At 41.0% G+C, this 13,967-nt stretch overlaps 1 protein-coding gene across 1 annotated transcript in view; it reads left to right on the top strand.

Moving 5' to 3' along the window:
• The window catches only part of NTSR1 (neurotensin receptor 1), a 148,140-nt gene extending 135,529 nt beyond the window's left edge, over positions 1 to 12,611 (top strand). The window contains exons 3-4 of the mRNA XM_026697395.2: positions 11,407 to 11,497; positions 12,333 to 12,611. Coding sequence (XP_026553180.1) covers positions 11,407 to 11,497; positions 12,333 to 12,582 — 341 coding nt within the window. The 3' untranslated portion in view covers positions 12,583 to 12,611. The remainder of the gene's footprint in view (positions 1 to 11,406; positions 11,498 to 12,332) is intronic.
• Positions 12,612 to 13,967: the final 1,356 nt, after the last annotated feature.

The raw sequence follows: 13,967 nt of genomic DNA, 5'->3' as shown, positions 1-13,967 counted from the left end.
ATGTATTTGTCAGGATTCCAGCAATCACCCTAATGAAATCATGATTCTCGAGCCAAACTTCAAAAAACTTTAAAGAATTCATTTGGAGCGACATACTGGCATGACCTATATGAAGCCAATTCTGGCATATGTAATTACAGTCACCTGTGACTCCCCCCCTCACCCTTGGGTGTGCCATAAATCAGTTTCTCCAATTAAGCACTATATGGGTTAGGGGTCATCCATCACATTCTCCAATTAAAGATTTTCACTGGCAAAAGCTCCAGTAGCTTAGCTACAGTCTTTTTAAAGATAAGGTTGGAATGTGCTTCTAAGTTCATTTGCTGTATACTTCTCCAGTCTTCCCTCTCCCTCCTCTTTCTAATGGCAATTTAGAAACAAGTATAGAAATGTTTTATAAGTTGAGAGTATTTTGACTTCCAGAGAAGAAACGTCTAATACTCCCAACTACCTGGGGGATATTTGAACCAGTTGTGTTGGGTCCATGTAGTGCTTGATGTCTGTTTGTGGCAATCCATAATGTCCTGAAAGGAGCAGTGTTGAGCCCTTCCTTCTCAAGAGGTCATCCTTGGATCCCACTGTGTCAGCATGATACAAAAAAGATGTCGAAACCCTAGAAAGAACAACAAAGATGATAAGGGGTTCTGGAAGCTATATTATTATTCATTGTCCCACAGTCAGCCAGATATTCAGAGTGAGTTTGGCATTTCTGTCTACCAATCGAGTCCTCACCAAGGACCTGTGATAGGCAGAGGTGGATTTATTTATTATTAGTACTATTATTATTCTTTTATTCATTAAACATGAAAAACTCAGCCAACTGAACATTTAAAAATTATTATTATTGTTGTTGTTATCTCTTTTATTCATTAAACATGAAACATTAAACATGAAACTAAATGTTTGATCAATTGAACATTTAAAAATGTATCACAAATATCACTGACTGGCACTGATGGTTGATACGGGTTGCTGCCAGCATCCTAGTTATCAACCAAGTATCTTCTTAAAATGTACGATGTTCCAATTAGCGCAGGTTTTTTTGCAGTTATTGTTATTGTTGTTGTTATTTAGCATATGGCATCTACAGAAGTCAAGCAATCACTGATATACAAATATTCGTTTAAATAAATATACAATGTATATGTATGCGTGTATCTATGTATGTTCATTTGTGATATTCCATGCAATCCCTGCCATCAACATTTTGTAACTAGAGGAAGCTGTGCCATTGGCTGTATCTTGAATTAGCACATAAGGAAAGAATGATAGATCAGACAGACAGACAGGCAGACAGACAGACAGACAGACAGACAGAAAGACAGACAGGTTGTGTACGTGTAAGAGAGAGAGGGGGGAGGGAGAGAGAGGGAGAGAGAGATGATAGATAGAGAGATAGAGAGATAGATGATAGATAGATAGATAGATAGATAGATAGATAGATAGATAGATAGATAGATAGATAGATAGATTGATAAATGATAGATAGATAGATAGATAGATAGATAGATAGATAGATAGATAGATAGATAGATAGATAGATCACCATTTGGTTTTTAAAAAGGCATAACAATCTATATGGATTTTTTTCTACAAACTGCAATCATGAACTGTATATGTATTTTTCCCCAAAATACATCATTTGCATTCATTTTCCAATAGAGTATACACACATTTTCTAAGCAAATAATCATAAAACTCAAAGAGATGCAGATTCATTAAAAAAAATGGAATCTAACCACGTATTAATTTATTAATGAAATTATGTTAAGATGCCTAAAAGAAAAAGGCAATAACATAATTTTCAGTACTGCCTGCACAGTATTGTCCAAATAATGCATCCAAGGACAGAGAATTCTTGTTCTCCTTTGAACTACCACTCTTTCTTGATCTGCAAATTCATTTAAGATACAGCCAATGGCCCGGCTTCCTCTAATTACGAAGTGTTAATAGCAGGGATTGCATAGAATATTACAAATTAACAGAAAGACCCTGTTAATTGATTACTCATTTACCAAGACATGGCTAGATAGATGAGTGAATAAAATATAAATTATTGTGCCTAATAATATCAGAGGCCATAAATAAGCAGGAAAAAAAGCCTTCTTCCAAGCCATCCTGTTCTGTGTTCTGAAGAGAGGAAAAATATGAAAGACATAATAACAAAGGCAAAAACCAAGATTAGGTTGAACAACGTCATTTCATCATTTCTCCACCCTGATCCAAAATTTAGCCATTGTTATAAAATTCAGTTTGTTTTACAGAGAGAGCTACTCCTTTGTCTGTCACGGAAATCATAATATATGCTGGAATTGCATGCAGAAATCAAACACTGATCTAAACACTAAGCCTCTGTTATACAGGTAGTCCTCAGCTTATGATTGCTTGCTTAGCAACCAAAGTTACAATGGCCCCAAGAAAGAGAACTTATAACCTGGAATTGAAATTCCAATGGTTGGGTCCCCTCTGCACTTACATAATTAAATTTTGGACTCTCAGCCAACATGGCTACGTTTAACAGCTGTTTGCAGCATCCTGTAATCATGTGACAGCTTTTGACCATTGTTTTGCCCCAAATTGGCACTTATGTCCAGTGTCAGGTCCACTATCATGCTCTAGTGCAGGGGTCCCCAACCACCGGGCCGCGGATTGGTACTGGTCCGTGGAACATTTCCTACTGGGTCGCCGGTTTGCTGGGCGCCGCCATCTTGTTTGATGAGAAAGTGTTTCCGGGTGAGCTTTTCCGGTTGGAAAGCGGCGTTTGGGTCCTGAAGGAATCCTCGCGCCTTAGTTTCATCGAAGTGGGGGGGCTTCAAATGAAACTAAGGCGCGAGGATTCTTTCAGCAGGCATGGCAAGGCAAGCCGAGCAGCCATCCCGAAGCAAAGCCCATCGACAAAGGTACAAAGGAGGAGTTGAAGGTGGCGGGGAGAAGCGGGGGACAGCTGGCTGGCCGGTCGCTCGGCTCACCTTGCCTTGTCATGTGTGCTGATGCCGGTACCGGGCCGCGGATCATTTTGTGATGCCAGTACCGGGCTGTGGCACAAAAAAGGTTGGGGGCCACTGCTCTATTGTGTTGTAGGAAGTTAGCACACATCCCTCTCCTAGAAAAATGAAATATCCTAGGAAATATTAAAAAGGCAGAACATTTCCCTTAAAAAGAGCCGAAACCAGAGGTGGTATTCAGCAGGTTCTGACCAGTTCTGGAGAACTGGTAATGGAAAATTTGAGTAGTTCGGAGAACCAGCAAATACCCCCTCTGACTGGCCCTGCCCCCATCTATTCTCTGCCTCCCAAGTCCCAGCTGATTGAGTGGGTCTTCTTTTGTTACATAACAAAGATCTCCAGGTCGAGCTATAATAGGAATTGCCCAAATCCCTTTCATTACATCATCATCCAGCAAAGTTCAACCAAGCCTGGAACTCAGGACAGCCTACAGAGTTGCCCCTGCATGGGCCCAGGGGGAGTCTGACAACCAATCAGAACACAAGGATCAAATTCAAATCCCAAAAGAGGACTCTATGCATCTCAGCCCTCCCTTCTTTTCCTTCACCCAACATCTTAAAGCAGGGGTGTCCAACCTTGGCAACTTTAAGACTTGCTTTGCTGGCTGAGGAATTCTGGGAGTTGAAGTCCACAAGTCTTAAAGTTGCCAAGGTTGGACACCCCTGTCTTAAAGCATGTGATCATCCCTTCCTTCTTTGGAGCTCCAAGCCATGTGATCCTGTCCACCATTAAATCATCTTTCCAAACAGCCTCCATGGTTCCAATGTCTTTCTTCCCCACTTGGAACTGAACCCAGAAGGATAATTCTTCCAACAGTGTCCTGCCATTATGCTACAGGGGATGGGGAATGCCATGCCTGGGATTTTTCTGTTTATGCTGTTCACTTGAGAATTAGGGAGGGGGACTGTCTTCAGAGATGGGACCGTCTTCTTCCCAGCGGGTTGTTGCCAGTTTCCAAGGCTGTCGTGCCCTGAGTGTGAACTACTATCTGTCTAGCACCTCAGCGTTCTCAAAACATCTTCTCCGCATCAGAATTGAGTGGGAAAGGATCTTGGAGGTCTTACGTGTTGTAAAATGCAGCTGAAATTTTATTTTCACTGGGTGAACACTGCATCGCTAATCTTTTAAATCATCCATACGTCATGAGCAACGGTCTCATTTTAAGGCGGTGAGGCATTGGAACGATTTCTGCAATGGATCAGACTGCTTGGGTGCACACATTATTTATTTAATGTATGATGGAAACATGCAGAAGAGAAGTAAGCATATATACACAGCCTATGTAATGAATAGAAAATAGAAAATAAATAGAAAATAGAATAGAAGCTGGAAGGGACCTTGGAGGTCTTCTAGTCCAACCCTTGGCTCAAGCAGTAGACCCAATACCATTTCAGACACGTGACTGTCCTGTCTCTTCTTAAAAGCCTCCAGTGATGAAGCACCCACAACTTCTGGTGGCACAGTGATTAGAATGCAGAATGGGAGGCTACTTCTGCTGACTGCCAGCTGACTGCAATTCGATAGTTCGATTCTCACCAGGCTCAAGGTTGACTCAGCCTTCTATCCTTCCGTGGTGGGTAAAATGAGGACCCAGATTGTCGGGGCAATAGGCTGACTCTGTAAACTGCTTAGAGAGGGCTATGAAGCACTGTGAAGTGATATGTAAATCTAATGTTATTGGTATCACATTGGCTACCAGTGGACTGGTCAGGGGTGTTGGGATTGGAAAACCAAAGGAATTGCTTTATGCTTCATGTGGGACCTTCAGATTCCACCTGACTTTACTGCACCCAGTTTCTCTCAGTAAAAGTTCTTTTGATTCAACTCAATGGATTCAAGAGTGTTGCTTTCCTGAGGGGACGACTGGAGTAGGTATGATATCCAGTTTAAGTCCAAACTGAGTCTATTGCAAACCATTAGTTCACTTAATGAATACCACATTCACTTAATGACCACCAGAAAAATATCATAAAATTTCACAATCATCATGATGTATGACCGTAAATGGCCATTTGTCAAGGACTAATTGTACCAGATCCGATGCACAATTCCAGGTGACCACCAGGTGGAAGCAAAGAGTTAGACTTTTTATATCTCTTTGCTGCCACCGAGTGGTCATTTGAAGAGCTACAGCCCAGACCTATCAACCTTTAATGAAGTCATTTGAACAAAAGTCATTCTTTTTTAAAATCTGGCTAAGGCCTTTCATTAAAATGCAGGATTGAGAGTATCGACAGTGTCCCCGAGCCAAAAAAAGCTGGTTAAAATTCAAATAGAGAGATGGGTTTTTCGTGGCAGTGTGCCATTTGTAGTTCAATAATTGAAATCAGGAGCTGCAATTCTGGCAAGCTTCACGCTTCAGTAGAGAAACAAGTCACCAGCTTGTATTCCAAGTGGTAGAATAAGAGGTTTGTGCTAACAATTCTTGCCAACAAAAAAAAAAGCATCACAATTGGCAGCATCTAATAAAGAATTGAATAAGAGACTGAATAGAGTTATATTAGAGTCTGACATGGATGGGAATCAGCCAGGAAATCCTAGGATTCTGGACTAGATGTGGAAGTTAAACACAAACAAACAAGCATCCCGGGGGAATGGTAAATTACCGGGCTAGAATGTCATCACTATAATGATTATTCAGTCCTCAACTTATGACTATTCATTTAGCAACTGTTCGAAGTTATAACAATACTGAAAAAGAGATGACTGTTGCTTGCACTTGCAACCATTGCAGCATCCCCGTACACATAATAAAAATGTAGGTAATTGATAATCAGCGTCTATTTGTGATGGTTGCAAAAATGACTGCCATTTGTGACCTTCTGACAATCAAAATCAATGGGGGGGGAAGCCAGATTCATTTAACGATGGCCCGATTCACTTAAAACTGCAGTAATTCACTTAAGACTACTGTCAGACCTGCCCCAATCTGTTCCCTTGAGAAAGAAAGACCCTCGACTCCATTTGGTTGAGGCAAATGATTCTTTTACAAAAAGATCTTGGCTACAGTAAAGTCAGGGGAGCTCTGGGTATCCTGCACTCAAGAGATACAGAAAGGTTTCCACTCATCATAACCCTCCCTTTGTAACTAGTCCATCTTCAGCCAATCAGAACTCACTGAAGTGTTTTGAGAATGCTGAGGTGTTTTGTGGTTATCCACATTCTTTCTCGGGGTGCCCAGCCTTGGATGCTGGTACAAACTGGATGGGAGGTTCTCTGGCCTTTATCACCTGTCATTCCCTGCTCCCTATTTTGCCTCACATACACACACAGCTTTATTGACAATCTATCCTTCCCTCCCCCTCCCCTTCTAGCCTCTGATGGCGGCAACCTGACAATTACAGTTAGTCTGATTCAAAAGATTACGAATGGAATAGAATAGAATAGAATAGAATTGAATAGAATAGAATAGAATAGAATAGAATAGAATAGCATAGCATAGCATAGCATAGCATAGCATAGAATAGAATAGAATAGAATAGAATAGAATAGAATAGAATAGAATAGAATAGAATTCTTTATTGGCCAAGTGTGATTAGGCACACAAGGAATTTCTCTTGGTGCAAATGCTGTCGGTGTACATAAAAAGAAAAGAGACATTCATCAAGAGTCAAGAATCATAAGGTACAACACTTAATAATAGTCATAGGGTACAATAAGCAATCAAATCATACTAGGAAACAGTCAGTATAAATCGTAAGGATAGAAGCAACAAGGTTACAGTCATACAGTCATAAGCGGGAGGGGGTGGGTGAAAGGTACGATGAGAAGATTAATAGTGATAGTAGACTTTGCAGACTTTGTAATTAGTTGAACAGTGTTGAGGGAATTATTTCTTTAGCAGAGTGATGGTGTTCAGGAAAAAAATATCCTTGTGTCTAGTTGTGTTTAGGTGTGCTAGTTGTGTTTAGGTGTGCTAGTTGTGTTTAGGTATGTTATAACTCTAGCGTTGTGGATTTTTTTTTTTTTTTGTAAATTTTATTTGAGTTTTCACAAAGAGAAAAAAAATACAAATAAAACATCTTTTTTAAAAGCAGCATAATCCCGGGTTACATTTCTTCGTACAGACACAAATTCAGGTTCATGCTCATTTTGATATTCTATTCCATATCTTATTACTATTTTACATTTTCTGCATAGCTTCTCCCCTCTTTTAATTTTCTCAATTTTATTTTAATTATCTCATCTCAATTCAAATCATTGTATTTATATTTTTTGTCTGTCCTTTTTCAATTATCTATTATCTTTTCTCATTAAACAAAATTTCTCCTGTAGTTACTGATTGGAGTATGACGCCGTTATATCTTTTCCCTAAAGTTGTAGCATTCAATATAATACATAACTTCCATTCGGATTCTGCTTGGTACATTCTTAAAATACACACTGTATTCTTAAAAAACGGAAAAAAATTATAAATGTATATAATTAAAACAACATTCCATTCCAATTAAATTCTATCATTAATATTAATATTCATTAAAGTCTTAACTTCTTTAACATTACTTTTCAATTAAATATCATACTTCTATGGGAACAATTATAAGCTTTCCATAGTTAATCCCCACCTCTTCACTTATATTTTATAAAACAGTAACTAATTAAAATGTTCCCGTTCCTTCCTAATTCAATTTTCTCATTTATTTTATTTCACTTATTTTATTCACAAACATTTTACTAAATTACACTAACTATTTTATCCCTCATTTTAATCATACGTTGTTTCCAATTTTCTAAAGTTATTTCTATTACTAATATAACAATACAATCTTATGTACCTTTACAGAATCCTTTTTCAGTTAGATTTTCACCCATTATCTCTAAATAGGTCCTGTTTCTCTATATCTTGCTCCGGTCCTTTGTAACTTCTTTTCCTTTCCTTCTTCCCTCTCTTCTTCTCTCTCCCTTTTACCCCTTGTCTCTCTACCTCTATTTCTCTCTTCTGTATTCCCTTTTCTGTTGCTTTCCAGTATTATACTTATTTTTCGAATTGTTTTTCTTTTCTTTGGTTGTTTTATTAAGTCTTAAATTCTCCATTCTCTCCCCCCCATTTTCCTTTTCTTCCCCACATAGAATTACTTGTTCATTAAAGATGGCTTCTTCTTTGTCCCAGTCTTCTTGTTTTGCAGCCTTTTCTTGTTGTTTCTCATCGTTCCAAATCTCCATTTCTAAGAATTGAAAAACGAAGCCAAAAGAACCCTTCCCTTCTTTGTACTTTTTAAGTTCCATTTCCAATTGATCCAGAAGTGGTGCCATTGTATAAATTTTTACACAACCACCCAATTGATTTTAGTCATTCAAATATAATAATCAAAAATCCAAAGATCACCAAATAATCCAAATACACGCAAGCTGTTTCTTTTTTGCTCTTTTTTTTCACTTTCTCTTCCTGAGGTTACTATTTAGTTGCAAAGTTTCCGTTAAAATGTATCTTTTAGAAGTCTTGTTGAAGTTTTACTTTAGATTCTTTTTAATTCCAGGCAGTCTCCTCCCTCTTCCAGATCCTGCCCTTATTCTTTTTCTCTCCCTTCCTGCTTATGAAAAAGAAAGTTTTTAATGTCCAGAAATCTTTATTATCCCTTTGGCATTTTGTTTTATTTTCAGCTTAATTGCTTATTGATGCCAAAGTGAATTTTTCCAATTTCTTATTTAAGTCTCTTAGTTGTCAGTATAGGGAAGGAGAGAGAAGAAAAAAAAAAAAGCCAAACCTTTCCCTTTTCACTTTCCTTCGCTGCTTCTGACTCTACTTTGGGAGCTATGTTATTTTTTGTAAGTTTAAATTCCAGGGTACCTTGGTTGTTGCTTTTACAATTTAACCCACTCAGCCAAAACTTTCACTTCTTATCTTCCTCCTGCACATTCCTTTCCAGTCGAGTTCTTCTTTGTGGTGGCCATTTCTGACCACCGCTGCAACCGCCTTCAGGAAAGGGAGTAATGACCAGCTGAGGAGGAGAAATGCGGCTCTCCTCGACCCTGCTGGAGGTCTCCCCCCTCTTCACCACTTCTACAGGGTGGCTTAGCCCCGAAACCAGACAGCTCGGGGCACTCCAGCGGCGAGCCCAGACAGAAACCGTGCACGATTGCGGATTTTTGTTGTCGCTGAAGCCCTTCAAACCGGAAGCCCTCTATAGCGTCGTTTTGAGGGTAGAAGTTGAAACAGTTTATGGCCAGGATGTGAGGGTTCTGTAGATATTTTCACAGCCCTCATTTTGACTTGTGCAGTATACAGGTCCTTGACTGAAGGCAGGTTGGTAGTAATTGATTTTGCTGCAGTCCTAACTACTCTCTGAAGTCTGTGTCTGTCTTGCTGGGTTGCAGAACCAAACCAGACAGTTATAGAGGTGCAGATGACAGACTCAATAATAGTCCTTGACTCGCAACTACAATTGACCCCCAAATTTCCATTGTTAAGCAAGACTGTTGCCAAGTGAGTTTTGCCCCATTTTACAAATGTTCTTGCCACGCTTGGGGCAAAACTCACTGAATAATAGCCTTGCTTAGCAGTGGAAATGTTAGGCTCAGTTGTGGTCATACGTCGAGGACTACCTGTATTTTTCTGCATGGCCACTACATGGCTTAAAAATTCTACAAGCAAAGCCCATGCATCTCGAAATTGTCGAGGCAGGGAAACACTATGAATCTGAGCACTGATAGCAAAAGCAAATTTTGAAATGGAGGCTCAGCCATAGGAAGCCCACACAGCTAAACCTTCTTTGCTGCAAGTTCATTCCGATAAATTCTGTGTCAGTAAAACAAAAAGATAGGAAGAGGTGTCAAAGTACAGAGGTGTGTGAATTTGAGAAAGATAAAGGAGATGGGAAGATTCCCCTTATTGCAATTTGTGGTGCTGATGTGCAAACTATTAAACACGTTGTGAAAGATGGCCCGTGACGTGTGTTCTCAAGTTCCCTAGAAGATCTCCACAAAGCAATGCCAGAGGTAATCACCTGGATAGCTGAGTTGGATATCTGGTTATGAGGCCACTACGATACCCTCATTGAAGTTTCACTCAGAGAACTAAGAAGAAATTTCCTAACAATTATAACAATCAACCAGTAGAATGGCTTGCCTACAGAAGGTGCTGTGAGTGTCCCGTCACTGGAGGCTTTTAAGAAGAGAGTGGATAGCCATTGTCTGAAGTGGTATCAGGTCTCCTGCTTGAGCAGAGGGTTGGACTAGAAGACCTCCAAGGTCCCTTCCAGCCAGGAGTGAGATTCAGCCAGTTCGGGCCGGTTCAGGCGAACCGGATGTTAAAATTATAATCTGGTTCACCAAACCAATAGTTGAACCGACTGGCTGACCCCACCCACCTTGCCCTACTCCTCCCAAGTGTCTCCACGTGGCCTGTTTTGGATGCAGGTAAGTGCAGGGTCCGTGTGGAGGCTCTAGGAGGGCGAAAAACGCCCCCTCCCCAGAAGTTCTGGAAGTCTGGAAACAGGCCTGTTTCCAGTTTTGGGAGGGCCTCTGGAGCTTGGGGGAGACCGTTTTTGCCCTCCCAGGGGCCTCAGGGAAGCCTCTGGACTCTGGGGATGGTGAAAAATGGAAGTTCCAGTAGGCCACACCCACTCAGCAACTGGGCAGAGAACCGGTTGTTGGGAATTTTGAATCCAGAACTATTCTATTCTATTCTATTCTATTCTATTCTATTCTATTCTATTCTATTCTATTCTGCATTCTATTCTATTTGTATTTATTTCTATTCCTATTCTAATTAATTCTATTCTATCCCATCCCCGATTCTATTCTATTCTATTCTAGTCTAGTCTACTCTAGTCTAGTCTACTTCGCTCCACTCCACTCCATTCCATTCCATTCTATTCCATAGGCCGTGTATATATGTTTACTTCTCTTCTGTCATGCTCCCATCGTACACTTAATAAATAATATGTGCACCCAAGCAGTCTGATCCATTACAGAAATCGTTCCAATGACTCACTGCCTTGAAATGAGACAGTTGCTCCTGACATATGGGTGATTTAAAAGATTAGTGATGCATTGTTCACCCGTGGAAAATAAAATTTCGGCTGCATTTCACAACAGAGGCCTCAGGGAGCCTTCCAATTGTTTTCCGCTTTCTCCTTGGCATGGATTGAACTCCCGTTGAGCAGGTAGCCTTCAGTCATAAAATGACACCAGTGGTAGAAAAAGCAATGACGGGTAGTCCTCGACTTACAACAGTTAGTTTAGTGACCATTCGAGGTTACGACAACACTGAAAACAGTGACTTATGACTGTTTCTCGCACTCTTTCTGACAAGCAAAGTCAATGGGGAAGCCAGATTCACTTAACAACCACATGCCAGCTAGAGTTGGACAGAATTGGTCAAGGGAAACTTTTGCCTTTTTTTTTTTTAACCTTACAGAATGAGTAGCTAACTTCATTATTCCTTCACTCTCCATTTCAGGTGCTGTTGTGATTGCCTTTGTAGTGTGCTGGCTTCCATACCATGTGCGGCGGCTTATGTATTGCTACATCTCAGAAAATCAGTGGTCAGAGTAAGTAATTTGATTCCTATTATCATTCTGAGCAGGCGAATGGTCTAGACTTTTGTCCCTCTTTTGCTAGTGAGTCCGAAATACCATAACCGATCCCAACCCATGAGTATCCTTTTGATTCAATTATACAGCAGTGGGCAATGGGCCTTCTAAAGTTCTGATGCAATTTGAAGATCTATCTGTGGAGTCCTTGGTATTCTCTGAGCTTGGATGTTTTCTTACAGATGTTTCATTGCCCAAGTTATTCTCAGACATTATCAGAGCTAGAAGAGAATGAGGTTTGTGGAGAGGAGGAGGAGGAGGAGGAGGACTGTGAGGTTCTTGGTGCTCTCTGAGCTCAGCTATTTTCTGCAGACATTTCATTACCCAGCTAGGTAACATCATCAGTGCTAGAAGGGAGTGGGATTTGCAGAGAATAGGAGGAGGAGGACTGTGAAGTCTTTGGTGCTCTCTGAGCTCGGGGTTTTTCTTACCGATGTTTGCTGGTATCATCCATTATGGCTAGAAGAGAGTGCAATTTGCAGAGAGGAGGAGGTGGAGGAGGAGGAGGAGGAGGAGGAGGGAGGAGGAGGAGGAGGAGGAGGAGGAGGAGGAGGAGGAGGAGGAGGAGGAGGAGGAGGAGGAGGATGGCTATGAGGTTCTTGCTGCTCTCTGAACTTGGAGGTTTTCTTTCAGCCGTTTCATTACCCAACTCGGCAACTTCATCAGTGCTAGAGGGTTCTTGGTGGTTCTTGGAACTGGGCTGCGTTTACATTTTACAATAAGGGCAGGCCACTTGTGTATTTTTCACTTGTACTCCACTGAGAATATCTTCCCTTTTTTTCTTTCCTCTCAGCTTCCTTTTCGACTTCTATCACTATTTCTACATGCTGACCAACATCCTCTTCTACGTTAGCTCAGCCATTAACCCGGTCCTCTACAACTTGGTCTCCACCAACTTCCGCCAGATCTTCTTTTCTACTTTCGTTTCCATATGCCTGCCATGGAAAAAAAAGAAGAAGAGAGCCAAGTTCAACAGAAAATCCAACAGCATCTCTAGTAACCATACTTTTTCTAGCCAGGTCACCAGAGAAACCACCTATTGAGACATCGGGATTCTCAAGAAGAAAAGAAAGGAAGGGGGAAAAAAAGGTTCCAGAAAGACAGGAAACAGAACTTGTGAAAGGGGTCTGTCCTGCTTTCAGACATGACTTCCAACTTCACCGCCGCATGAACATGTTTAGCTGATTGCTGTCCATTGGAATGAATATGCGTCCATGGTTAACAGTGAGGTGATGTTCCTGCCTTGGCCTCTGGCTTTTTGTGAGTTATGTCTCCATGTTTTGTCATCTTGATCCAGCATAGAAGTCGCCTGTTGAGGTTCTCCAGAAAGCTTTCCCGTCTATGGAGTCGACGTTGGCCAAGCTTGAGTGCCTCTTGCCAACCACCAGGGCAATCAGGAGATTCAGACAATTCAAACAAGAATAAATATTTACGGCAAAGTTAAACTGTCTACAGGAATCTGAACAACTGGCTGTCAAGGGAAATGAGTGGGAGATAAGAAGGCATTCGAGGTGGGCTGGGCTTAGATCTCTTGCAGGCACGCAGGGACTTGTGACTTATGGCATGCTTGACTCCTCCCTCGGTCCCAGCCTGTTCATCTCCTACAATTCTCTTACTGTTCTCATTGGGTTTCTCAGTGTAGCAAGGAGATTAAGATCACTTGTCCTACTTATCTTGACAAAGTAGGGAGGAGGCGAAGCGTGAGCAAGATTTCATTTTTGTAGGAAAGAATAGGGTTGTGGTTTTAGGTACAGGCAATCCTTGACTTATGAGCACAACGGAGCCCAAATTTTCTGTTGCCGAGAGAGACATTTGTGCAGTGAATTTTGCCCCATTTGATGACCTATTTTGTCACCATTGTTAAGTGAATCACTGCAGTTGTTCAATTCCTGACTCGGTGGTTAAACAAATCTGGTTTCCCCCTTTAACTTTGCTTGTCAATAAGTGATTGCATGACCCCAGGAGCAGAGGTGGGAATTCAGCCAGTTCGCACCAGTTCGCGAGAACCGGTTGTTAACTTTCTGAGCAGTTTGGCGAACTGGTTGTTGGAAGAAATCATTAGGGCAGAGAACCGGTTGTCAAATTATTTGAATCCCACCACTGCCAGGGACACTGCAACCGTCATAAATACGGGTCAGTTGCCAAGCGCCTGAATTTTAATCACATAACCCTGGGGGGGGGGTGCTACAATGGTCGTAAGTGTGAAAAAAAATGGCCATAGGTCATTTTTTTTCAGTGCTGTTGTAACTTTGAAGGGTCAGTCAATGAACAGTTGTAATTCGAGGACTACCTGCATTTATTTATTTTTTAAAGATGCAGGAAAGGCTACATACATACTCCCAAGTCTTCACAGAAAGAGGAATGTAAATTTTACTAAAGAGCAAACCATGCTCAGAAAATGAGGTTGTTGCTGTCTTTTTGGAAATCA

This window comes from Pseudonaja textilis, chromosome 3, assembly GCF_049901715.1.
Source record: "Pseudonaja textilis isolate UNSWEBS1 chromosome 3, rPseTex1.2, whole genome shotgun sequence".
NCBI lineage: Eukaryota > Metazoa > Chordata > Lepidosauria > Squamata > Elapidae > Pseudonaja > Pseudonaja textilis.
The sequence above is the reverse complement of the archived record's forward strand: the minus strand, read 5'-3'. Positions and strand labels throughout refer to the sequence as shown.